The sequence below is a fragment of the Cricetulus griseus genome (assembly GCF_003668045.3).
Source record: "Cricetulus griseus strain 17A/GY chromosome 1 unlocalized genomic scaffold, alternate assembly CriGri-PICRH-1.0 chr1_0, whole genome shotgun sequence".
Classification (NCBI taxonomy): domain Eukaryota; kingdom Metazoa; phylum Chordata; class Mammalia; order Rodentia; family Cricetidae; genus Cricetulus; species Cricetulus griseus.
The window spans coordinates 128,769,025-128,796,326 of NW_023276806.1; the positions used below are offsets into that span (position 1 = coordinate 128,769,025).

At 38.4% G+C, this 27,302-nt stretch overlaps 2 protein-coding genes across 2 annotated transcripts; one reads left to right on the forward strand and one right to left on the reverse strand.

The window, feature by feature from the left end:
• Positions 1-10,391: 10,391 nt before the first annotated feature.
• Positions 10,392-11,330, reverse strand: LOC100767709 (olfactory receptor 6C3-like). The gene has a single exon (XM_027391860.1). It carries the CDS (start codon positions 11,328-11,330, stop codon positions 10,392-10,394), a length of 939 nt encoding a protein of 312 aa, XP_027247661.1.
• Positions 11,331-26,366: 15,036 nt separating this feature from the next.
• LOC100768003 (olfactory receptor 6C2-like) lies at positions 26,367-27,302 on the forward strand. The gene has a single exon (XM_027391861.1). The coding sequence runs from the start codon at positions 26,367-26,369 to the stop codon at positions 27,300-27,302; it is 936 nt and encodes a 311-aa protein (XP_027247662.1).

A 27,302-nucleotide genomic window follows, 5' to 3' on the forward strand; every position in this document is an offset into this window, starting at 1 on the left:
ACCGATCTATAGTCCATGAATCTATTAATAAGAAAGAAATTAAAATGTAAATTCAATGTAAAAGAAACAGAAGTTTAAATACTCGTATTACTATATCCAATGAAATAAGACCATGAAAATTTCAAGTAAGATCTTCTAAATCTCTGCTCACTCCTCTTAAACAAACAAAAAAAATTGTGTTGAGTAAATATTTTTTAGATGAGAATTTAAAGCCTTCTTCAGCAATTATACACAAAAACTCTACATACAGTCATAATTCCTGTATGTGTAAGATACCTTTGTGTAACAATATTTCAATGGTATCTTCATTTCTAGTATATAAAAATATTTTCTGGTTTCACATATCATATGCTTTCAGGAATGAATATATAACATTTAATTTCAATTCTAATACTAATCCCAAATTTCTATAGTTGATAGGTACAAACTGAGCACCCAGTCATATTTACTAAACCTAAAAACTGTCATGGTTACTTTCAAACTTAATACATGTGTTGTTTAAAACAGCCAGGAAATAAATGTATTTGCCAAGAGAGAAATAAGGTGAGATTTTCTTTAGTTATAAAAACAAGCAAATTCTTAATTCATGGTAAATAAATCAGAGGCCAGAGAAAATCATTTCAACAGAGCAAGAGGTCAATAACTACTTTCTATGAATTCTGAGATACAGCATTTTAACATTTTAGCATTTTTACTAAGTTCACTTTGTGATTTTTATCTTTAACTTTTCTTGAGGACAAAAAGTAACTCATACAGAAGACTTTTTATCAAAAAAAAAAGTATAATAGTAACTCCCTTCTCGAAGATTCAGCAGAACAAATAACATTTTCTCTAGGATTTACTTTATCAATCCACAGAGCTCTACACTGTAACCTATATGACTTCTATCAGTCCTATTCTCTCCTGATAGTTAAAGACAACATAGTCTGTGTATAAGTTATCACCAAATGTGATGTACACTTTCTGTGCAGGACAGTTCAGCAAGGGATAAGTGCTGCAGCTGAGAATGGGCATTATCCAGCTTTTTCTGTTTTAGTCTTCTGAGTCTCGGTGTCTTTTCTCTTTTAGGCATCTACATATCTTTTTTATCAATACATCATCAAAACTGAGATGTAACTGTTTTGTGGTTTACATGGTAGTTAAAATGTACTAAAACATAAAACTAGTAAGTAATAAAAGTATTTAACTGATAACTTAGGGGTCCTTGCATTTTCCCAGTGAAGTAAATTTTTCAACGATAGATGTAAATTCATTTCTTCACAAATGTGAAGCACAGTTTGGTGTATATGATAATACCAGTCAGATATAAAACACTACGGTCTACAGCCATGACTTAAATTCTGCCACCTAAAACATAAAATTGAACATATTAATGCTATTCTCTAGAAGTTTTCCCATTCAGGTCACTCTTGACCCTGTTTGTCACACTGAAGCCTGTCACATTAGACACTCCATGCTGAGTTGCTTGTGAGATTTCTAACAGCCTCACTTAGAAATGAAAACAAATGCACCTTTAGTCTCTTTTATTGTTTCACAGAAACTGCATGTACTATAAAACATAATGTTGTCATCTTGCAATTCTTTAAGAAAATGAAGTAACTGATACTGTTTTAAGACACTAGAAAGTGAAGTGTTTTAAGGGTCTCTGGATAAGATAAAGATTGAAATCTGCACAAACATAAATACAACCTTACCTTCTCTGGCCAGTATATAAACCCTGATACACTCAACTAAAGAACAAAAGGATGCAAACAGAAGTTCAAGACATGTATGTAGTGAGGCTGTGGCTCATCTTTCTTGAAAACCAAACAATACAGAGAGGCAGAGGGAAAAATGTACCAATCAACTGATAACACTCAAGCTGGCTTCCCTTTGGTCAAGCAATTTTCCTAATAAGACCATGGACTCAGTCTATGCTCAGGAGATAATTCATTCTCAATTCATTTGGGATTAGTTAAACTCAGGACTAAACTACCCTACAATGGGCTCCTCTTTGACAGTCTTACTGATATTTTACTAATTAGTAAATTCTGCCAGTGCATAGCAGAATAGGGAACTAAAAAAAAACATTATTTTAATCCTTCAAAAGTTAGGATTGTATCTTGACTTTATTTTCTATTTTTTAATGTCAAAATTGATCTGTACTCCACAACATGAGATCTGGAGCCTCAACAGTGTACAGAGATCTAGCCTTACCCTACACTTATATTTTCCTCAAACCCTTTGATTAGTCAAAAGAAGATATACTCTCTTATACCAAATTGTTTTTATGTATTACATAAACAGTCATGCTCTCAGATATTGTATTTTGTTTATATTTTATTGTATTTTCCACATTCTAAAAATACAGACCTTATGAGATTTTACTGCACAAATTGTTCTACAGCTTTTCTAACTTGATTTTTTCGGTTAGTACTAAGAAATGGATATCATTCCTTGTCATCTGGAAAAAAATTCATCCATCTGTCTATAATAATTACATTGGACACCCAGGAGGCTTATGTACAATTTATTAGTTTGGTTGTTGGTTGAGATTAGAGTTAGAGACAAATTTCATTCACTTGTAACTCTGACAGCTTAGAATAGCATGGATAACTTAAAATTACTTAAATATCTTTTAAAAGTATGTTTTGTACTTGAGCTTTGAAAAAGTACATTCATCCCTGCTCGTAGCCACCTGAGACTTAGGGACTTCGGATCTCATCCCGGAGTGGTCCAGCCCAGCCAGAGACTGCAAGCCAGAACCCTAGTCCCTTTCCCTGCCCATGGGATGAGCAAGAGGAGAGTCATCTAGAGTATTGGACCTGCTTGCACCCACCAGAAGGGAACCTTGGTCCCGTACCCACCAGGAAAGGAAGAGATTCCTTCTGCACCCACTGGAAGAAGGGATGGGAAGAAGACAGTATAAAAACACATTCAACAACAGAAAAACCAATATGATATCACTGGAGTCTAGGGACTCTACACCAGCAAGACCTGAACATCCCAACGCAGATGAAGCAAAAGAGAATGACCCTAAAAACAACTTCATGAAAATGATAGAAGATATGAGAAAATCCCTTAAAGAAATAGAAGAAAAAAACAAACCAAAAAATACAAGAAATCAACAAATTTCTTGAAGAAAGCCAGGAAAGCCAAGAAAAAGTATGTTCATGAAATCACAGTAGCTATTGTTGACTACTCAAGACACAAACAAGATCATGGCTTGGGAGGCCTAGCTATTCCTGAGGAGCCACATGATGTTAATAGTTACTAGAGGATGAGGAGTCATTTTCTTCAATGGTGTAGCCCCTCCATCCATGTTAATACAAGTAGCCCTAATTAAACTCAATAGGTTGTGAAAGAAATATGAAAGTAGGGGGATTTATAATGAGAAGTTTGTTGAAAGAGTGAGGGGGACAATAAAGGGTTATAGGAAAAATATTATCAAAATATGTAAATATATTAAACTGTTGAAGAATAAATTAAGTAAGTGCACACCTTTTTCTGGTTTTAAATATTCTTACTACTCCATTTTATGGAAGAGATGTTCACATCTTATAAAATTTCCCTTCATAATTTGGTAACATTCAACTGTGACACTAAACTTGTGAACAACTGAAAAGTTGTACTTTTACAGTCTTGTCTACACAGTCAAATTCTTCAGTAGATGTAGCAATATACAGATAACTGCTTTCATCAGTGATTTTTGGTGGATGTACCAAAGAAATCTGATCCTTTCACCAATGTTTCAAATTTTAAAAGAAAATCTTAGCTGTTACTTACTACTATTAACTAACATATAAAAGCACAAAGTTAATATTCTCATTCAAATATGGAATGATTCACATCAATATACACATTCTATACAAATAAATAAAATGGAATGATAAGCATAGAAAACAACACTAAAACCCAAAATAAAAAGCATTTAATCTTGTAATTAATATCTCAGTATCAGAAGCATGTGATGGCATGGTGTAAGACCTAAAGATTTTAGCAACCCCATCACTACAGCATCACCATCTGGATCCCATATAGACTTTCTCTTGGGCTAACACCACTCATTGCCTGCAAATTTCTTGGCAGGTATGTTACTATCTTCTCTATGTTTAGGGATTCCGACACTACCACCAATTACCTGGCTATTAATGATGGATCTTAAACAAGCTACAATGAAAAGGAAAAATGGGGCAGAAATAAATACAAATGTACAGTTTAAAGAGAAAAAGAGCACCAGGAAACAATATTGCACCACAGCTTGTGATGAGAGAGATAAAAAAAAAAGATTAAGGTGAGGCCTGATCTGCACTGAAATAATACCCCACCCATCCAAGCTTCCAATTTGTGTAAGGAAAATGCCTGAGAATTTCCTGATCCTAAAAAGGGGGAAAAACTGTAGTAAAGGTGAGTCAAAGGGTACAAGATCCATACCAGGCTAACTGCCAAACAATACCAATGAGCCCAGGTTATGTATAGCAGGGGATTCCCAAAGGTGGAACCTGCATTGCATTGGATACCCTAAGATTCTGGAGAGACCATAACCATGAGGTATCTGCCAAGAAATGCTGCACACAGGGAGGGGAACCAGCCTAATGGAAAAATGTATGTTGCAGGTCCCAAAGCTGAAAGGGTAGAACTACTGAAGCCTTTGGCATTGGATGCCCAGCTACAGGATTTGATACTTGCCCTGCTGTGCTTTGGTATTGTTTAGGACCCATATTCCTCCACTTTGGAATGGTAGCATATATTCTGTGCTGCCCTAGGTTAAAAGAACATAGCTTACTTTTTATTTTATATGAGTTACAGTTAGGGAATTACCTTGAGTTTCAGAACAGACTTTGGACTTGGGTCATTCATGTAGTGTTGAGACTTTGAGAGACTACAGTGACTTTTGAAGTTGGACTAAATGCATTTTGCATCACAATATGGACACAGGCTTGTAGGTATCAGAGAGTAGACTGTGGTAGCTTGCATGATATGCCCATACTGTTGAGCATTTGAATAGTTGTTTCCCTGTTGATTCACTGTTTGGTAATTAGGTAATATAAGAAGTGTGGGCTTTCTGGAGGAAGTGTGTTACTGGAGGCAGGTTTTGAGATTTCAAATTCCATGAGCTATTCCCAGACCACTTTCTGCATCTCATTTCTGGTTTAAAATGTGTGTTCTCAGCTTGGTGCTTCAATTGTCATGCTTCTGCACTATGATGGTGATGGACTCATATCACTCTAGAACCATAAGGACAAATCAACACTTCTTTCTTTAAGTTAGTTACCTTGACCATGGTGTTTTATCACAGCAACAGAAAAGTAACTAAAGACAACTTCACTACCCTTCATGCTATCATGTTGACTGAATGACTTTGTACAAGTCTTTCCCAGATAAAGTACAGGCCAACTCAGATGCTGTGGGTTTAGGAATGCAATGGTTCTATCTTCCCAAAAAAGTCATCTTTTTAGTCTGGTCTTTACTGATGAGTTCTGAGTTTGTGAATTAACCACAAAGAAACTAATCTGATGAAGTTTTGGACAGCTCTCACCTGGTGGTAGAGAGATAGAAATTTATAAGGCAGTTTAATACTAATGTCGATTTAGCAGAATAACAGAGCCTATGAACTCTTCATCCCTGTGTTCTTGGTTAGATATATCAGACATGCATTTACTTCTGTGCAGTGGCCCGTAAATCCAATAAGAAAGTGCTTGTTTGTCCCCATACCATTCATGCCACTATTGCATCTATTGCACTATTGCACCTGCCTCATGAGCTCAGGGTTGTTAAGCATGTGGCTGATTTCAGGGTTCCTCTCCATCAACTGTTGCATCTGAGGGTTAGCCATGATCATGTGTCGCATCAGGTCAGGGTTTGACATCATATCCTGGACCAAGGGGTTGTCCATGATCTGTGACAGCATAGCAATGGTCCACATTGACCATTATTGTAGATCAGATGATTTACAGCTTTTTAAAACTTTTTATGACTTTTCCAAAACAAACTACATAGTAACTTCCAGTACCATGAAAGCTAGTTAAACTTATTATTTTATTAATTTTTATTGACGATAGATACTTTTCATACAATATATTCTGATCATGGTTCCCCTCCCCCAACTCTCCTCAGATCCTCCCCCACTTCCTCACCAACCCTAATCCACACCCTTTCTTTTTCTCTTTCATTAGCATACAAACATAGATGTAAAAAATTAAAAACAATAATAGTAAAAGATAAAACAAAAACAAACAAAACAAGATGACAAAACAAACAAGCAAATGGAACAAAGAGAGCTAAAGAAACACATATAGATGGAGAAACACACATGTTCACACACAAAGAAACTTTTAACATTCCTGGTTCTCATATTACTTATCTGTGAGTTCAAGGACCTTTAGGCATACCTGGTACTGTGTAAGGTCCCAGGAAAGACTATGGAACTAATGGTACTTGATGGGAACCTATTTTCTTGGATTTTCATATTACTTACTTTTTTGCCATGGGGCCTGGGCATCTGGAGCTAAGGTATTGATTGTGCCTTTTGATAAGATTTTAAGTCTACTCAGTTGTACTCCCAAGATGAAGCAGCAGACTGGGAACTTTTGGAAAGTCCAAAGAGAATGAGGCTGAAGAGAGCAGGTCTATCACGAGAGCCACATGGTCTATTTAGTGTTCTGGGCAGCTTAGATGAGTTCCAAGGGGTGAGACATAGTGGAGTAAGCCTCTTATGGCCCACATATGTACAGCTGCAGATAGTTGCAAGGTAGAGTAGTGGGCTGAGTAGCTTCAGGGGGTCCCCAGGGAAAATATCTATGGGAAGCAGCTCTCTCACTTAGGTAAGCTATGTGGACTGGGTGCATAGAAAATATCCTGAATCAAAGAGGGCTAGAGCTAAGAATAAAGCCATGTCTGGCCTCTTTCCAGGAGCCAACGTGCGAGCTGGGCACTGCTGTAGACACAGTTTCTTTTCTGCCTCATCCTGCCACCCTTAGTCCCAAATAAATACACAGAGGCTTACATTGATTATAAACTATATAAATATAGTTTGGCCAATGACTCAGGCTTCTTATTGTCTAGTTCTCTCTTAATTATTAACCGGTATCTAGTAATCTGTGTATCACCATGTGGTTTGGGCTTACACGATTATGCCCAGCATCCTGTCTTCCCAGTAGCTACATGGTGTCTGCCTGGTGGCTCCTCTCTGCCTTCCTCTTCCCAGAATTCTCCTGCGTATACTTACTGCCTGGCTACTGGCCAATCAGCATTTATTCATCAACAAATAAGAGAAACATATATCCACAGCATACAGAAGGACCTCCCCCAAAAGGACACTGCCTAGAGAACCAACAGTATGATAAGCGTAGAGTCCTGGTAAAGGAAAATGGGGTTATCCCACATGAAGGGTTACACTCTGGCCCTGGACATATGGGGAAGGGCCCAGGACCAGCACAGGAAGATTTGGTGGACTTTGCAGAGCCCCCGTTGAGGGCCCTACCCTGCCTGGGGAGTGGTGGGTGGATGGGGTGGGGGGTAGGCTGGGGGTGGGAGGAGGGATGGGGGTGAGGGGAGGGAGAGGGAGAAGGGACTTACATGTGAAACAAGCTTGTTCCCTAACTAGAACTAATAAATAAATTTAAAAATAAATTAAAAACTAAAAAATAAATAAATAATGATTTTGAAATAAAAAAAGGAAAATGGGGTTATGCACAGCCTAGGGGAAGGAAAAGATAGGACCCTAATCAGAAGTATAGCATGGTCAGCACAAGATCTGGGAAAGGCAAGAAAGATCATGTGCAGCCTAGGGAGGAGAAAAGAGAGGGTCCTACCAAACTTTGCAGGATCATTGAAAGACAGGCTAGGTCTCAGTGGCCTAGGTAGGAAAATAAAGAGATACCAACTTGATACAGTGGGTAGTCTGGGGACCCAGGTGAGGTCTTGGGTAGAAGAGAGAGAAAAAGGTGAGGACCCTACCTGAAAGCATGGTTAGCATGGTGCAGTGATTTGAACAAGAAATGCCTAAGGTATTGGCTATTTAAATACTGGGTCTCTAGTTGGTAGCACTGTCTGGAAGGCTTTGGAAGTGTAACCTTGCTGGAGGAAGTTGCCATGGGCAGCTTTTGACAGTTAATGGCCTTGCCCTGCTTCCAGTGTGAACTCTGCTTCATGCATATGGTAGAATATGTGAGTTCTCAGCTAATTGCTTAGGCCATGATGCCTGCCTGTTGTCATATCTCCCATCCATGATATATTCTTTACTTTCTAGAATGAGTTACTTTTGGCTGTGGTGGTTTACAACAGCAACAGGAAAATAAATTAATATTCATGCAGTCTGAGGAAAGACACACAGGATCCAAGAAGGCCTGGAAAGAAGAAAGAAGAATCCCTAAACAGCACTGTGGTCAATATGGAATTCTGTTAAGAGCAGATGCTGGAAGTCTAGGGAAGAGAAAGAAAAGGACTCTGCCTAGAAAGAAAGCACAGTAGGTGCACAGTCCTAGGAAAGGAAAATGTCATCTTGAGTATACTAGAGAGATTAAGAGAGAGGATCCTATTCAGCAATGTTGTCTGCACAGGGCTATGGGGATGCCAGGTTTAGTATTAGGCAGCCTCGGGAGCAGAAAGGAAGGTCATTTTGTCACTTCATTGTTTTCTCAGGTAAAGGTAGCTATAATGGCTTCCCTTTAAATATTCTGATTTTAACAACACTCTCTCTACAGGCCATGGAACAGTGTGGTGATTTCAACCTTTGAGTATATCTACCCCAGTTATGCATTCTGAGACTTGGAAAATAATCACAAGGGGAGTTTGGGCAACCACTACACTATCTGCATTTTGGTCCTTGAATAAAGATCCAAAGAAATCACCTGAGCTCGATAAACACTTACTTTAACTGGAAGGTCACATGGCTGTCTAAGATCTCCTAGAATCAATGTCACCACAGAGACAGCAGTGGACCATGGATAATCTGATTTTTTCCCTTTTTCCCAGCATACAGTTACCTGGTGGGGGTCCATTAAGAAAAATGGGAAGGGAAATTAATAGGAAAGTATAAGTGTCATGACCTGCACAGCTTGCTATTGACTGATTGGAGAAGGATAATTAGAATCTCCCGAGGATGCTCCTGTATTGGTTGTCCAATACAGACAGATCAGCCTTGACACATAAACACATAAGCAATGAAAATGGACTCACCAGGATCTTAAATGTATTTATAAATAAATGCACATTATGTGTCAATATATGTAACAAATACAATGAAAGAAAATGAATATGAAACTTAGAGGTCATTGGAGTGGTTGGAGAGAGAATAACTAGGAGCAACTGAAGGGAAGACAGGGAAGGAGAGAAGTAATGTAGTTCTCTTTCAGTTTAAAAATTGGGCAAATGTCCTAGTTACTGCAAATTTACAATGGAGTGGGCATGCAGAAATGGCTCAGTGGTTAAGAGTGTTTGATGCACAATCAGGAATAACAGATTTTAACTATTAGTAGCCATATAAAATCTGAACATAATCCCATGAATGCCTATAACCCAAGAACTGAAGGGTACATCAAAGTATGGATCAATGGGGCTTGCTGATGGCAAGCTGAGCTGAACTCCAGGTTCAGTGAAGGATTCTGCATCAAAGGAACAAGGCAAGAGGGAGAAGAGGACAACCGGTACTGTCCTCTGTCCTCCACATACACAGGTATACACATTCACACACACGTAGACAAACTCCCAAATATTCACACCACCCCAAATAGATACACAAAAAGTATTAGCCATAATAGAATGCAAACACAATCTAAAGGAATATGAAGCATAATACACATTTGTATCAAGGTTAGAAAATGAAGATTGAGAAACTATGCCCAATGAAATGGAGAAGATAGTAACAAGTAAATAATTACAAGTGTAAATGCATTTTACCATTATCATCATATTTTCGTTGACAAAGATAGCAACAAAAAAAACAGTTTTTATTCCACAATAATGATGTCTATCAAGTGTCCCATAGCATTTTACACTGATGCCAATTTCTCCACAGTGGAATGTTTCAATGCCGATAAAATGCCAAACAATACCTACATATGCTTAAAGGAAAATACAACATAGTAACTGAAATTAAAAAAAAAATTCCAGAGACACGAGAGATGGCTCAGGGTTTAAAAGCTATTACGTTTCTTTCAGAGGACACTGGTGCAATTCCCAGTGCCCACATGATGGCTCACAACCCATCTGTAACTCTACTTCCAAGGGACCCAATGCCCTCCTCTGCTCTCTATGGGAACCCAGCTTGAAATAGGCACCCAGGTAAACATGCAGGCAAAACGTCCATGCACACAAAATACTTTGTCAAAAGGCTGGAACCAATGAGCTCATCAAAGTTTCATTCCTCCAATTTTGAAGAGGTACAATGATGTTCATGTTAACAAGTACTTTCATTTGTTTCTATCAGATCTTACTTTATTAATCAAATCTTTGAAGGCTTGTTTCACTTGTTGATTTCTCAATGTGTAAATAAAAGGGTTCAACATGGGAGCTATTGAGGTGTTGAGAACAGCCACCCCTTTGGTCAGTGATGCCCTTTCATTGGCAGAAGGTTTGACATACATGAAGATGCAGCTTCCGTAAGAGATGGAGATGACAATCATGTGAGAGGAACAGGTGGAGAAAGCCTTTTTCCTCTGACTGGCAGATGGGAACCTCAGGATGGTGCTGATGATGCAGATGTATGACAAGATCACCAGTGCCAATGTGAACAGCAGAGTGACAAAGGCAAAATAAAAGCCAATCGTCTCTAGGCTCTTTGTATCCGAGCAGGAGAGTTGTAAAATGGGGAAGTAGTCACAGCAGAAGTGATCAATGACATTAGAAGCACAGAAATCCAACTTGAGGAATAGCATGATTAATGGGAACATGATCAGAAATCCTCCCAGCCATGATGTGAGGACAAGAAGGGTGCAAACTCTCTGATTCATGATGGTGGTGTAATGCAGCGGCTTGCAGATGGCGACATAGCGATCGTAAGACATCGCGGTTAGGAGAAAGAACTCAGACACCCCCATGGAGATGAAGAAAAATAACTGAGCCAAACAGTTGTTATAGGAAATGGTCTTGACTTGAGTAATTATTGACTCCAAAAACCTAGGGATGGAAACACTGGTGAATATAATTTCTAAGAACGAGAAATTCCGGAGGAAGAAATACATAGGAGTCTTTAACTGAGAGTCAAGCAAGGTGAGGGTGATGATGCTCAGGTTTCCACACACACTTAGTATGTAAGCAATGAATAAAAAAATGAAAATTGCAACCTGAAGATCTGGTGTGTCTGATATGCCCAAGAGCACAAACTCAGTAATCATAGAGTGATTTCTCATACTGAAATATAGTCCGTGGAATCTATTGATAAAAATCAAAGCACAAATTTAATGTGAGAGAATTAAAGTTTAAGTATTGATATTACTATATCCAGTGAAAAGAAACAATAGCTGCTCATTCCTATTAAACAGAAAGCATCTTGTTTTAAAAATGTATGTTTTTAAATGGGTTATAAAGTCCCCTTCAACAATTATACACAAAAACTCGACATACAGTCATAATTTCTATATGTGTAGGGTACTTTTGAACTATAGATTTATGCAGCAATATTTTAATAGTATCTTCATTTTCAATATGAAACACTGTTTTCTGGATTCACATACCATATGCTTTTAGGCCTGAATATACAATGTTCAATTTCAATTATAATACTATTTCCAAACTTCTATAATTTATTGGTAGAAACTGACTACCTAATCATATTTATTAAACATAATGCTTGTCATAGTGCTTTTCAAACTTAATATGCATTGTTTAAAATGGACAGAGAAACATATATATTTGCAAACACAGAAATAAAACTAGATTTTCTTTTATTATAAACATATGTGATTTTTAATTTGTGAGGATTACCACAGTAGCAAGGAAAGATAATTTAAATGGAGCCAAGGGTCAATAACTACTTTCTATGAGTTTTGAGGTACTTATAGCATTTTAACATTTTAGCATTTTTGCTAAGTTCATTTTGTGATTTTATCATTAAATTTCCTTGAGGACAAGAAGGAACTCATACAAAAGATTTTTTATCAAAAAAAAGTATAATAGTAACTCCCTTCTCGAAGATTCAGCAGAACAAATAACATTTTCTCTAGGATTTACTTTATCAATCCACAGAGCTCTACACTGTAACCTATATGACTTCTATCAGTCCTATTCTCTCCTGATAGTTAAAGACAACATAGTCTGTGTATAAGTTATCACCAAATGTAATGTACACTTTCTGTGCAGGACAGTTCAGCAAGGGATAAGTGCTGCAGCTGAGAATGGGCATTATCCAGCTTTATCTGTTTTAGTCTTCTGAGACTCGGTGTCTTTTCTCTTTTAGGCATCTACATATATTTTTAATCAATACATCATCAAAACTGAGATGTAACTGTTTTGTGGTTTACATGTAGTTAAAATGTACTAAAACATAAAACTAATAGTAATAAAAGTATTTAACTGATAACTTAGGGGTCCTTGCATTTTCCCAGTGAAGTAAATCTTTCAACGATAGATATAAATTCATTTCTTCACAAATGTGAAGCACAGTTTGGTGTATATGATAATACCAGTCAGATATAAAACACTACGGTCTACAGCCATGACTTAAATTCTGCCACCTAAAACATAAAATTGAACATATTAATGCTATTCTCTAGAAGTTTTCCCATTCAGGTCACTCTTGACCCTGTTTGTTACACTGAAGCCTGTCACATTAGACACTCCATGCTGAGTTGCTTGTGAGATTTCTAACAGCCTCACTTAGAAATGAAAACAAATGCACCTTTAGTCTCTTTTATTGTTTCACAGAAACTTCATTACTATAAAACACAATATTGTCATCTTCAATTCTTTAAGAAAATGAAGTAACTGATACTGTTTTAAGACACTAGAAAGTGAAGTGTTTTAAGGGTCTCTGGATAAGATAAAGATTGAAATCTGCACAAACATAAATACAACCTTACCTTCTCTGGCCAGTGTATAAACCCTGATACACTCAACTAAAGAACAAAAGGATGCAAACAGAAGTTCAAGACATGTATGTAGTGAGGCTGTGGCTCATCTTTCTTGAAAACCAAATAATACAGAGAGGCAAAGGGGAAAATGTACCAAACAACTGATAACACTCAAGCTGGCTTCCCTTTGGTCAAGCAATTTTCCTAATAAGACCATGGACTCAGTCTATGCTCAGGAGATAATTCATTCTCAATTCATTTGGGATTAGTTAAACTCAGGACTAAACTACCCTACAATGGGCTCCTCTTTGACAGTCTTACTGATATTTTACTAATTAGTAAATTCTGCCAGTGCATAGCAGAATAAGGAACTAAAAAACATTATTTTAATCCTTCAAAAGTTAGGATTGTAACTTGACTTTATTTTCTAATTTTTATTTAATTTTTACAAAATTAAAATTTCACATGTGAATCCCTTCTCCCTTTCCTCCCCAACCCCCCACCAGGCCTTCCCCCTCCACTTCCCATGGAGGGCTGGGCCCTCCACGGGGGTCCGCAAATTCCACAACATCATTCTTGGCCAGGCCCAGGCTCTCCCCCACATGTACAGGCCCAGCGAGCATCCCCTCACCTGGGATTGACCCCCAAAGCCCCCCCTTACACCAGAGAAAACACTGATCCACCACCAGAGGCCCCATAGGCTGCCTAGGCCTCCCCGTTATCATCCACTTTCAGGGGTCTAGATCAGTCCCGTGATGGCCTCTCAGACAGCAGACTGGGGTCCATGTGCTCCCCCTTGCCCAGGCCAGCTGTCTCTGTGGGATTAACCAGCTGATCCCGACCCCCTTGATACTCATTTCTCCCTCTCTGCAACTGGGTTCCAGAGTTCAGTTCAGTGCTTAGCTGTGGGTGTCTGCCTCTGCTTCCATCAGCCACTGGATGAGGGCTCCATGATGGCACATAAAATAGTCATCAGTCTCATTATAGGGGAAGGGCATCTAGGGTAGCCTCTCTGCCATTGCCTACATTGTCAGTTGGTATCATCCTTGCAGATATCTCTCCTCAGACCCATAATGGCTCCATCCGTTATGATATCTCTCATCCTGCTTTCCTTCATTCCTCCTACAGCCCAACCTCTCTGCTCTTCCATCTCCTCCTCTCCCCTCCTCTTCTCCTCCTCACATTCTGTCAGCTCCCTCTCCCCTACCCTCATGCTCCCAATTAGCTTAGGAGATGCTGGCCCTTTCCATTCTCCAGGGACCATGCATTTTTCTCTTAGGGTCCCTCTTGTTTCCTAGTTCCTTTGGTAAAGAGGATTGTGGGCTGGTAATCCTTTGATCTATGTCTAAAATTCATATATCAGTGATTGCATACCATGTTTGCCTTTTTCTGACTGGGTTACCTCACTCAGGATGGTTTCTTCCAGTTCCATCCATTTAACTGTGAATTTCAAGATTCCATTGCTTTTTTTCTGCTGAGTAGTACTCCATTGTGTAAATGTACCACATTTTCTCTATTCATTCTTCAGTTGAGGGGAATCTAGGTTGCTTCCAGGTTCTGGCTATTACAAACAACGCTGCTATGAACATGTTTGAACATTTGTCCTTATTGTAGGAATGCATTATTTGGGTATATACCCAAGAGAGGAATTGCTGGATCTTGTGATAGACTGATTCCCATTTTCCTGAGCAACTGCCATACTGATTTCCAGAGTGGTCTTACAAGTTTGCACTCCCACCAGCACTGGAGGAGTGTTCCTTTTTCTCCACATCCTCTGCAGCATAAATTGTTATTGGTGTTTTTGATTTTAGCCATTCTGGCAGGTGTAAGATGGTATCTCAGAATTGTTTTGAGTTGCAGTTCTCTGATGGCTAAGGATTTTGAGCACTTTCTTAAATGTCTTTCAGCCATTTTAGATTCTTCTGTTGAGACTTCTCTATTTAGTTCTGCACCCCATTTTTTTATTTCATTGATTGGTGTTTTGGTGGCTAGATTCTTGAGTTCAAGGTACATTTTGGAAATCAGCCTCTGTCAGATGTGGGGTTGGTGAAGATCTTTTCCCATTCTGTGGGCTGTCGTTTTGTCTTACTAAGTCCTTTGCCTTACAGAAGATTTTTCAGTTTCAGGAGGTCCCATTTATTAATTGTAGATCTCAATGTCTGTGCTATTGGTGTTATGTTCAGGAAGTGATGTCCTGTACCAAGGGTGTCTCTCCCGCTTTCTCTTCTAGAAGATTCAGTGTGGCTGGATTTATGTTGAGATCTATGATCCATTTGGACTTGAGTTTTGTGCATGGTGACAGATATGGATTTGTCTGCAGTCCTGTGCATGTCCAAATCCAGTTGTTCCAGCACTATTTGTTGAAGAAGCTATCTTTTTTTCCATTGTAGAGATTTAGTATCTTTGTCAAAAATCAGGTGTTCGTAGGTGTGTGGGTTAATATCAGGGTTTTCAATTCGATTCCATTAGTCTATCTGTCTATTTTTGTGCCAATACCAAGCTGTTTTCAGGACTATGGCTCTATAACAGAGCTTGAAGTCGGGGATGGTGACACCTCCATAGGTTCCTTTATTGTACAGGGATTTTTTGCTGTCCCACGTTTTTTTGTTTTACCATACAAAGTTGAGTATTGTTCTTTCAAGGTCTGTGAAGAACTGTGTTGGGATTTTGATGGGGACTGAGTTGAATCTATAGATTGCTTTAGACAAGATTGCCATTTTTACTATGTTGATTCTACCTATCCAAGAGCATGGGAGAGCTTTCCATTTTCTGGTATCTTCTTTAATTTCTTTCTTTAAAGCCTCAAAGTTCTTGCTGAACAGGTCTTTCACTTTTTTGGTTAGCGTTACCCAAAGATAATTTATGTTGTTTGTAGATATTGTGAAGGGTGATGTTTCCCTGATTTCTTTCTCGTTCTGTTTATCAGATTTTTTGAGTTAATCTTGTATCCTGCCGCTTTGCTGAAGGGTTTATCAGCTGTAGGAGTTCCCTGGTAGAGTTTTTCAGGTCACATATGTAGACTATCATATCATTTGCAAATACTGAACGTTTGACTTCATCCTTTCCAATATGTATCCCCTTGATCTGCTTTTGTTGTCTTATTGCTCTAGCTAGGACTTCAAGTACAATATTGAAGAGATATGGAGAGAGTGGACAGCCTTGTCTTGTTCCTGATTTTAGAGGAATCCCTTTGAGTTTCTCTCCATTTAGTTTGATGTTGGCTGTTTGGTTTGCTGTATATTGCTTTTATCATATTTAGATATGTTCCTGTTATTCCTGTTCTCTCCAAGATCTTTATCATGAAGGGATGCTGGATTTTGTCAAAGGCTTTTTCAGCGTCTAGTGAGATGATCATGTGGTTTTTCTTTTTCAGTTTATTTATATGGTGGATTACATTGATGAATTTTCGTATGTTGAAACATCCTTGCATGCCTGGGATGAAGCCTACTTGATCATAGTTGGTGATTTTTCTGATGTGTTCTTTTCTTGGATTTGATTCACCAATATTTTGTTGAGTATTTTTGCATCGATGTTCATGAGGGATATTGGCTGTAGTTCTCTTTTTTAGTTGTGTCTTTGCGTGGCTTGGGTATCAAGGAAATTGTAGCCTCATAAAAACAGTTTGGCAATGTCCCTTCTGCTTCTATTGTGTGGAACAATTTGAGGAGTACTGGAGCTCTTCTTTGAATTTCTGGTAGAATTCTGCAGTGAAGCCATCTGGCCCTGGCATTTTTTTTTTTTTTGGTTGGGAGGCTTTTGATGACTGCTTCTATTTCAATAGGGGTTATGGGTCGATTTAAACTGCTTACCTGTTTTGGTTTAATTTTGATAAGTGATATCTACACAGAAAATTGTCCATTTCCTTTAGATTTTCAAATTTTATGGTGTACAGGTTTTCAAAGTATGACCTGATGATTCTCTTGAATTCCTCAGTGTCCGTTGTTATACCCCCCTTTTTGTTTCTGATTTTGTTAATTAGCATGCACTCTCTCTGTTTTTTGGTTAGTTTGGATAGAGGTTTGTCTATCTTGTTGCTCTTCTCAAAGAAACAACTCTTTGTTTCATTGATTCTTTGTAATGTTTTCCTAGTTTCTACTTTATTAATTGCAACCCTCAGTTTGATTATTTCCTGGTGTCTACTCCTCCATGGTGAGTTTGCTTCTTTTTGTTCTAAAGATTTCAGTTGTTCTGTCAATTCTCTAGTGTGACTTTCTGCAGTTTCTTCATGTGGGCACTTAGTGCTATGAACTTTCCTCTTAGCACTGCTTTCAGACTGTCCCATAAGTTTGGGTATGTTGTGTCTACATTCTCATTAAATTCTAGGAAGTCTTTAACTTCCTTTTTTATTTCTTTCTCAACCCAGGAATGGTGCAATTGGGTGTTATTCAATTTCCATGAGTTTGTAGGTTTTCTTCAATTTGTATTGCTGCTGAATTCTAACTTTAAAGCATGGTGATCTGATAAGATACAGGGGGTTATTTCAATTGTTTTCTATCTGTGGAGATTTGCTTTGTTGCCAACTATGTGGTCAATTTTAGAGAAGGTACCACGTGGTGCTGAGAAGAAGGTATATTCTTTTGTGTTTGGATGGAATGTTCTATAGATGTCTGTTAACCCCAACTGGGTCATAACTTCTGTTAGATCCTTTGTTTCTTTGTTAAGTTTCATTCTGGTGGTCCTGTCAAGTGGTGTAAGGGGAGTGTTGAAGTCTCCTACTATAAGTGTGTGTGGTTTTATGTGTGGTTTGAGCTTTAGTAATGTTTCTTTTACAAATGTGGGTGCCTTTGTATTTGGGGCATAGATGTTTAGGATTGAGACTTCATCTTGATGGACATTCCCTGTGATGAGTATGAAATGCCCTTCTCCATCTCTTTTGATTGATCTTAGTTTAAAGTCTAATTTGTTAGATATTAGGATTTATCTACACCAGCTTATTTCTTGGGTCCATTTGATTGGAAAATCTTTTCTAATAACCCTTTACTCTGAGGTAATTCCTGTCTCTGAAGTTGAGGTTTGTTTCTTATACACAGATTTATGGATTCTGTCTTCGTATCCATTCTGTTAACCTGTATCTTTTTATAGGCAGGTTAATATTATTGACATTGAGGGGTATTAATGTCCATTGATTGTTAGTTCTTGGTTTTTTTGCATTTATTGTTGGTGATGTCATTGTGTGTGGATTTCACCCTCCTGTTTCTTTTCCTGTTTGGTAAGGTTGGATTATCTATTACCTATGTCTTTGTGAGTGTAGTTATCTTCCTTGGGTGGGAGTTTTCCCTCTTGGACTTTCTGTAGTGCTGGATTTGTGGATATGTATTGTTTAAATCTGGTTTTGTCATGGAATATCTTGTTTTCTCCATCTATAGTGATTGAAAGCTTTTCTGGGTACAGTAGTTTGGGCTGGCATCCATGTTCCCTTAGCATTTTTGAACACCTATTCAGGACCTTCTGGCTTTCAGAATTTCCATTGAGAAGTCAGGTGTGATTCTGATAGGTCTGCTTTTATATGTTACTTGACCTTTTTCCTTTGCTGCTCTTAATATTTTCTCTTTATTCTGTAAGTTTGGTGTTTTGATTATTATGTGTTGAGGGGAGTTCTTTTTGTGGTCCAGTCTATTTGGTGTTCTGCAAGATTCTTGTACTTTCATAGGCATATCCTTCTGTAGGTTGGGGAAGTTTTCTTCTATGATTCTGTTGAATATGTTTTCTGTACCTTTGAGCAGTGTTTCTTCACCTTCTTCTATACCTATTATTCTTAGATTCAACCTTTTCACGGTGTCCCATATTTCCTGAATATTTTGTGTTAGAGATTTGTTGGACTTGAGATTTTCTTTGGTCGATGACTGTATATCCTCTAGCGAGTCTTCAACAACTGAGATTCTCTCTTCCATCTCTTGTATTCTATTGGTTATACTCACATACTTAGGTCCTGATCATTTATCCAGCCTTTGTATTTCCAGCATCACCTCATTCTGTGTTTTCTTTATTGTTTCTATTTCAGCTTTCATGCCTTGAACTGTTTCCAGTGCTCCTTCACTTGTTTGGTTATTTTTTCTTTGATTCTTTAAGAGAATTACTTATTTCTTGAATTTTTGTTTGTTTTTTCTTCTATTTCTTTAAGAGATTTTCTTGTTTCCTCTTTAAGGGTCTTGAAAATCTTCATAAAGTAGATTTTTAGGTCTGTCTCTTCTTCCTCATCTGTGCTGTGCTTTTCAGATCTTGCTGGTGTGGAGTCCCTAGATTCTGGTGGTGTCATATTGGTCTTTCTATTGAGTGTGTTCTTATTCTGCCTTATTCTCATCTCTTATTCCAGTGGGTGCAGGTGGGGTCTCTATCTCCTCTTGTCACCCAGTGGTGTGTGGGGGCCAAGACTTCAATGTCTGGAGCTATGGATTGTCTTGCCTCTCCTGGTAGTCTCATCACTCTGGAGAGGTCCAGGCTGCAGAGGGGGAAGGAGGAGTGAGGTATTTCCAGACTCAGGGAGGTTCTCCCTGACTGGGCCAGTCCACTCTATGCAGACATGTCCACTCTATGCAGGCTCAGGTCCAGAGAGATCCTGGGATGATGAGGGCCTTGGGCAGCAGTACGGCTCAGGAGAGGTCAGGGTGGCCAAGGGGGGGAGGAAGAGTGAGGTATTTCCAGACTCACAGAGGTCATTTCTGTCTGGGCGGGTTCACTCTATGCAGGCACAGGCCCAGAGAGATCCTGGGGTGATGGGGACCTTGGGCAGGAGCAGGGCTCAGGACTATTTTCTATTTTTTAAATGTCAAGATTGATATGTGCTCCACAACATGAGATCTGGAGCCACAACAGTGTGCAGAGATCTACCTTACCCTACCCTTACATTTCCCTCAGACCCTTTGATTAGTCAAAAGAAGATACACTGCCTTATACCAAATTGTTTTTATGTATTACATGAACAATCACACACTCAGATATTGTATTATATTTTGTTTTTACTTTATTGTATTTCCCAAATTCTACAAATACAGGCCTTATGAGATTTTACTGCACAAAATGTTCTATAGCTTTCCTATCTTGTTTTTCAGTTAACACTGAGTAATGAATGTCATTTTTTTGAAGAGTTGCCTAAAAAAATCCATCCTTTTATAACAATTACATGAGATACCCAAGGAGATGTGTACATAATTTGTTAATTTGATTGTTGGTTAATATTAAAGTTGGGGCCAGGTGGTGGTGGTACATGCCTTTATCCCAGTACTCTGGAGGCAGAGGCTGGACGATCTCTGGGAGTTCAAGGCCAGCCTTGTCTACAGAGCAAGTTCCAGGACAGCTAGAGCTACACAGAGAAAACCTGTCTCGTAAAACAACAACAAAAAAGCCTAGGGTTGGATCCACACTTCATTCACTAATAACTCTTTGCCAGCACAGAACAGCATGAGTAACTTAAAACATCTAAACACCTTTTTAAAATTAGGTTTGCATTGCTGGTGGGAGTACATTCTTGTATACCCATGTTAGAAATCAAATGGTGGTTTCTCAGAAAATAGGGAATCAATCTACCTCAAGACCCAACTATACCACTCTTGGGTATATTCCCAAATGATACTCAATTATACCACAAGTATACTTGTTCAACTATGTTCATAGAAGCTTCATGTGTAATAACCAGAACCTGGAAACAACCCATATGTTGCTCAACTGAAGAATGGATAAAGAAAATGTGGTATTACCCAGCTGTTAAAAACAATGACATCATGAAATTTGCAGGCAAAGGTATGGGACTTAACAAAATTATCCTGAGTGAGGTAACCTAGAACCAGAAAGACAAACATGGTATGTATTCACTTATAATTGGATATTAGCTGTTAAGTAAATAATAATCAAGAATCAATCTAAAATCCACAGACTCGGAGAGGTTAGGTAAAGAAGAGGGCTTTATAGGGGGACTCATGGATCTATCACCCTGGGAACAGGAAGCAGAATAGATTTTTCAAGTAGACTAGGTGTGGGTGGGGACAGGAGCAGGAAGGATCAGGTGGGGGCAAGGGAGGGATGGATGGAGAGAGTGAGGGAGGAGACAGCTGTAAATGAGGAGCACTGGGGTGGGCAATGTGGAAACCTAGTGTAGTGGAAACTTCCTGAAATCTATGAGGGTGACCCCAGTGAGAACTCCTAGTAATGGAAGATATGGAGTCAGAACTGGCCATTTTTGTAGCCAAGCATTGCTTCCAATGCTGGGACTGAGTTGTATTCAGCTGAGTTGTTGGCCAAGTGAGTCCCATAGAGACCCCTAAACCACACAGGGTGATCCTAGGACAGAGGATTGATTTCTACAAACCAAGAGTGGGGTCCAATTGCTGAGGACAACATCCACGCAACTCATTAACATAGAGAGGTAGAGCTGGTGTCTGCATGGAGTCTTCACCCAGACATCCTAGTCTCTTTGGGAAGATACTCTGCAGGCTACAGAAAGAGAAACCTGAACACCAACTCAGCCAAAAAAAAAAAAAAAAACTCCACCTATAATCTATCCTGCCTTCAAGATGTGCTGAGGCAACGATGTCATAGAATTTGTGGGTGTGCCCAACCAACGTCTGGTTTAACTTGAGGCCCCCTGCCACAAGAAGGGAGCATGCAGGCATGCAGACAGACAAGTTGCTGGAGGAATAGCTCAGAGTCCTACATCTCGTAGGCAGCAGGAAGTCAACTGAGACCCTGGGAGGTATCCTGAGCATAGGAAGCCTCAAAGCTCTCCCCCACAGTAACACACTCCCTCCAACAAGGCTGTACCCATTCTAACAAAGCCAAAACTTCTAATAGTGCCACTGCCTATGAGATTATGGTGGCCAGTTACATTCAAACTGCCATGGAATTTATTGTCTTTCAGTGATAGAATGCATCGCTCTATATTCTCCTGGCTTTTATGGTTTCTGTTGAGAAATTTGCTTCTAATTCTGATGTGTTTGCCTTTCTGTGTGACTTATTCTTCTCTCTTAAGCTTTCATTATTTTTTATTAACTGTGTTTAGCATTTTGACTATAATACAATAGGAGGTTGTTTTCTGATCTTGTCTGGTGTTTTAATGCTTCCTAGACCTTTACATTTAGAGAGGTTTCTACTATGATTTTTTTCAAGTACATTGTTTATGCCTTTGGCACATTATTGTTCTATTCCTGAGGTTGATAATAGTGGACATTTCATGGAATCCTATAGAATTCATATGTTCTGTTTATGTTTCCTTCTTATTGTGTCTATTTTAATCCTAGTGCAATTTTTAAGGTCTATCAGATATAACATTTTATCTTGATGGGCTCAGTCTTATGCAGGTCTGATACATGTACCTTGGATAGGGTGAGGTAGATGTTCTATTTAGGACTAAGAATTCAATAACCACTCAGTCTCGGTATTTTGACCAGTTATGAGTCTCTTCATTAACTACTATCCAATTCAAAAGGGATAAGTGTAGCTACCACCCACCATGAAAGAAGCCTCCCTTTATAGCAAATGGAGACCATCACAGTAAACTGCAACAGGACACAATGCAAGGATAACAGATTTTAGGGAGCTCATCACCAATGGATACATCCTCATCACAGCTCTTGCATCTCTGGAACATCATGGAAGATGGAGCAGAAAGAGTGTAAAAGTCAGAATACCAGGATGTCAGCTGTAAAACAGCCTCTCCTAAAAATGTCTGCATACACAAGATTTGGAAAATGGCAATACCAATGGACATGTTCATGTGAAAGGGGGGAAATTTAATGGGATCCCACCCATAGACAAACTGTAGGCAGCTACTGACTACTGGGAGGAAAATTAGCCTCTCCCAGGGATGAGCCCTGTTGTTGGTTGTCCAGTGTAGAGTAATCAGTCCTTAAATCATATACACAAAAAACAGGCTCAGGATATATATATATATATATATATATGCATATATGCATATGTAATAATCAAAGATAAAGAGGCTATCAACTTGAAGTAGAACATGGAAGAGGTTCAAATGAGGGTAGCTGGGATGGGCTAGAGGGGGAAGTTATATAATTCTATTTCAATTAAAATCTTATTAAAAATAATTTCCAACAACAAAAAAGTTAACAACAAAATGCAAAATGTAATGAAAGTACATGAGATTTTTTTATCAATCACATCAATTGATGTTTTTCCTTGGTGGGATGGGTTTTGGACTCCTTCCTTCTTTGTGAGGTTTCATGTAAAGAACTGCATTGGTGGGGAAAAACACCATTTGCAGTTCTAATTCAAATTTGTGAAAAAGCAAATCTGGGGTGTGTATTTCTCCAGAGGAGTTTAGACCACCTTTGGGAGTATGTTTCCCTCACAACTGCACTCACTGAGTTGAGGTGTGCAGTTCAGTTTCCTCCTTGATAGCCTATCTGGTTCAGCAGCTCCGTGTTAGGAAAAACAGGGTTGGGTCCTTCTGTAATTTCCTTCTAACTTTATCACAGAACTTTGAGGGCAAGGCTGTCTCATCCCTCAGACTGGCATTTCACTCACCTCACTCTTTCCCCCAAGTATAAACAGCCATTGGTTCTGCCTAGCTTAGGGCTCTGCAGGACCTCTCTCCATATGCAAGCTGTGGGGGCAAGGATGGGAGCCCCTCCTGTGTTCCTGCCAACCTCACCCATCAGCCCTAAGAGAGTTTGACACTGCCTCCCTGTTTCGTGTATCAATCCCCTTCCTATCTGTCCATAGGGCCATTGATGTAGTGGGCTCTAGTTCCTGCTCTAGCTCTTCTCTCAGCATGGACAGGGAGAGCATATAAGCCACTGTCAGGCAGTTCCTCCTGACCTTAACAAACTGAGTTCTGCTCCAAAGTCTTCAACTCCCCACCAATTATGTATCCAGTCCTTGGTCATCCAGCTAAATATTTCCTGTAGTTTGTCCTAACCTCTGCTAAGCCACTGGTGGCAGCTAGGCGCAGTCCAAAGCCACTCCTATCTGTTTTCTCCACAACAACAACAACAACAAAATTTCATCTGGGCTTGATAAATTCACTTACAACTATCATTTCTTTCAGGAAATGTGTCAATCATCCTGTCTCTTTTGTTTCACCAAGTCAAATGGATGTGGTTTCTAAATGCCATTTTACCCAGAATTCTTTCAGTGTTTTTTAAGTAGTACATGTAAACATGTTGATACAATTGTAGAACAAAATCTGAAATTGTCATCACTATAATAAAAGCAGTAATTAATTACATAATTTTATGTATTTTCCTTAACTAATTAAAATTTCTCAAATATAGTAATTTGTATATAGTAATTATAGTAAGCTTTAAAAATTTAAAATGTGGATTTTTTAGATGTCCCCATAGGTTTAATTTCAGTGTATGCATTATGTATTTGTTTATGCATTTATGTATTATGTCTAAGCCTATAGATTAGTAAATAATCAGGTTCTTCTTCAGTCTTAATGGACTTTATCCAATCAATACTGTATCCTTCTGTCTCCAAAGACACTGTCTCTAAAGAAGCAGAACTCAGAATACTTTTTAAACCTGAAATTAGGTCACGCAGAAGATTCATTAGTGAGTGTATATCACCAGGGATTGTGCTTATTTAGTTAGTTGCATTTTTAATAACCAAGCAAATAGGAAGCTAGTTGCAGCAAATGCTCATAGCTCTAAGTCAGAGTAACAACTATTGTAAGTGGAGACAATTGCTGGCATCCGGCAGAGTTTGTGTCATGTGGTTTGTTTGTTTGTTTGTTTGTTTTTATAGGAAGGAAGCTAAAAAAGTACAATAGAGAAGTCCAAGAAACAGGATAAAGATGGATTCTACCAAGGTATCTATGCAGCCTCAAGCCGTTATGAACTTGACAGTAGCAAAATTGGCTATAAGTTGTTATGAGAATCTTCATCTCAATTATCATTTTAATTTAGAAATTTTAAGTCTTCAGATTTCAACAACCAATAAAATTTGTGATTTACTGTTACAATGGTAAGCACAATCAATTTTCTTGTCTGTATTATATTTACTTTGTTTGATCCCAGTTTTTTGTACCCTGGAAGAGAAAAACTTACCTCTTAAAATGAGAAATAAATAAGAACCATCAGTTCAATGTCATATAAAATGTAATAGGCAAAGTCAATATGGAAACCCTTTGCATTGGAAATCCAAATAGAAAGGAAAATATTTTTATAGACATCTGATTGGAAAACACGCAATAGATAAATACATTTAGAAGCATTTGTCAAACAACCAGTTGCATGTGGGGTTGTCTGAGTTGTGCCAACTGGTATAGTGAAAAAAGGACCACATTCCAAGGTTCCTGAATGAGTGTCCTTCCCTGTATATTAATATCAGGTAATGTTCTCACAAGGCTGCAGAGATGGGGGTTACCATATTTTAACACACAGGAACTGATGAATATACTATAATTTTCTTAAGTACAGGAGGATAAAGAAAACACCAACTTTGATAATTTTGTCTATGGTCTAAAAATTTTAAATTGACTCTCACAACCTCATAATTTGTAGAAAATCCATTGTTTCTAATTGAATATGTAAATGCTTATTGAAATTTAACTACTACTATTTATTTATGTAAATGTCCTCAACTGTGTCACAGTCTTCATTTTCTCCTAAATCAAATTAGTCATTTTCCTTATTCTCTTATTTCATGTTTTATCTTGAGGTTAAGACTAGTTTATGTAGGTAAAGTAAACTGAAATATGATATGCATGAGTTAGACAATCATCACAGGCAGGATCTTAGAAATTTATTTATCAGAATATTTCATGAAAGAATGTATGTGTTCTCTGTATAATTATATCATGCTTTAAAGTCTTCTGTGTCATGTACCATCCTGAATTGTTAAGTGATCACTAAGGGACAAAGAAAGTCAATAAGGAGGCAGTATCAAGGGAACAACTAAGGAACTCTGTGTGTGTGTGTGTGTGTGTGTGTGTGTGTGTGTGTGTGTGTGTGTGTGGTGTATAGTGTTTGTATGTATGTGTGTACACATAGCTGAGTTGAGATGTGAGCATGCACTGTATATTCATGATTGCTAAGTCTGGAAGTCTTCAGGATGAAACACACACACTGCAGTAAACAAAATGTAAAAGTTTTAACTATAGTGTTGGAACAGAGATCTGAAGTAATTATTGTGCATAGTGATCCCAAGTTGTCTGACTTGTGTTGGTACTTCACCAACGAATGACATACTTGGAAAATGCATCATAAATTTCTAGGCAATTTTGATAATTCTTGAGCCAAAAGACAGTTTTGCTTCCCATAAAATAACAAAACCACAGGAGTTAGAAGTCCTTACACAGTATGCATTTAAAGGGTGATGGCTTTTAAAGCTATAAATGAGTAAGAAGATTTAAAACTGTGAATCTATAACAAAATGTCTCTGAATGTTCTCTGCAGATCTAAGAGAAACCAGAAATTGGTAATGAAGAACCACACTGTCACAACTTTCATCTTACTGGGACTGACAGATGACCAGCAACTACAGGTTCTTATCTTTATCTTTCTCTTCTTTACCTACTCCTTGAGCATTACTGGGAATCTGGCCATCATCTCCCTCATCTTAGTGGACCCCCACCTTAAAACAGCCATGTACTATTTCCTTAAAAACTTTGCTTTCTTGGAGATCTCATTCACATCTGCAAGTATCCCCAGATACTTGTATAACATAGCAACAGGTGACAAAATTATTACCTATAATGCCTGCGTCGGCCAAGTATTTTTTACTGACCTCTTTGGTGTAACTGAGTTTTTCCTTCTAGCTGCTATGTCCTACGACCGCTACGTGGCCATCTGCAAGCCACTACACTATGTGACTATCATGAATACCACTGTCTGCAGGAGACTTGTCTTTTGTTGTTGGGTAGCTGGTTTATTTATTTTAATTCCACCACTTAGCCTTGGCCTAAATCTGGAGTTTTGTAATTCTAATATCATTGATCATTTTATCTGTGATGCATCCCCTCTCCTAAAAATCGCTTGTTCAGACACTTGGTTCATGGAGCAGACAGTCCTCATCTGTGCTGTCTTGACGCTTATCATAACCCTGGTTTGTGTTGTTTTGTCCTACGTTTATATTATCAAAACAGTTCTTAGATTCCCTTCTGCCCAACAAAAGAAAAAGGCCTTCTCTACCTGTTCTTCCCATATGATTGTGGTCTCCATCACCTATGGCAGCTGCATCTTCATCTATATCAAGCCTTCAGCTAAGGACGAGGTGGCCATTAACAAGGGTGTGACTGTTCTCACAACTTCCATTGCCCCTATGCTAAATCCTTTCATCTACACACTTAGGAACAGGCAAGTCAAGCAAGCCTTCTGTGACTCAATAAAAAGAATGATAGTATTTTCTAAAAAATGA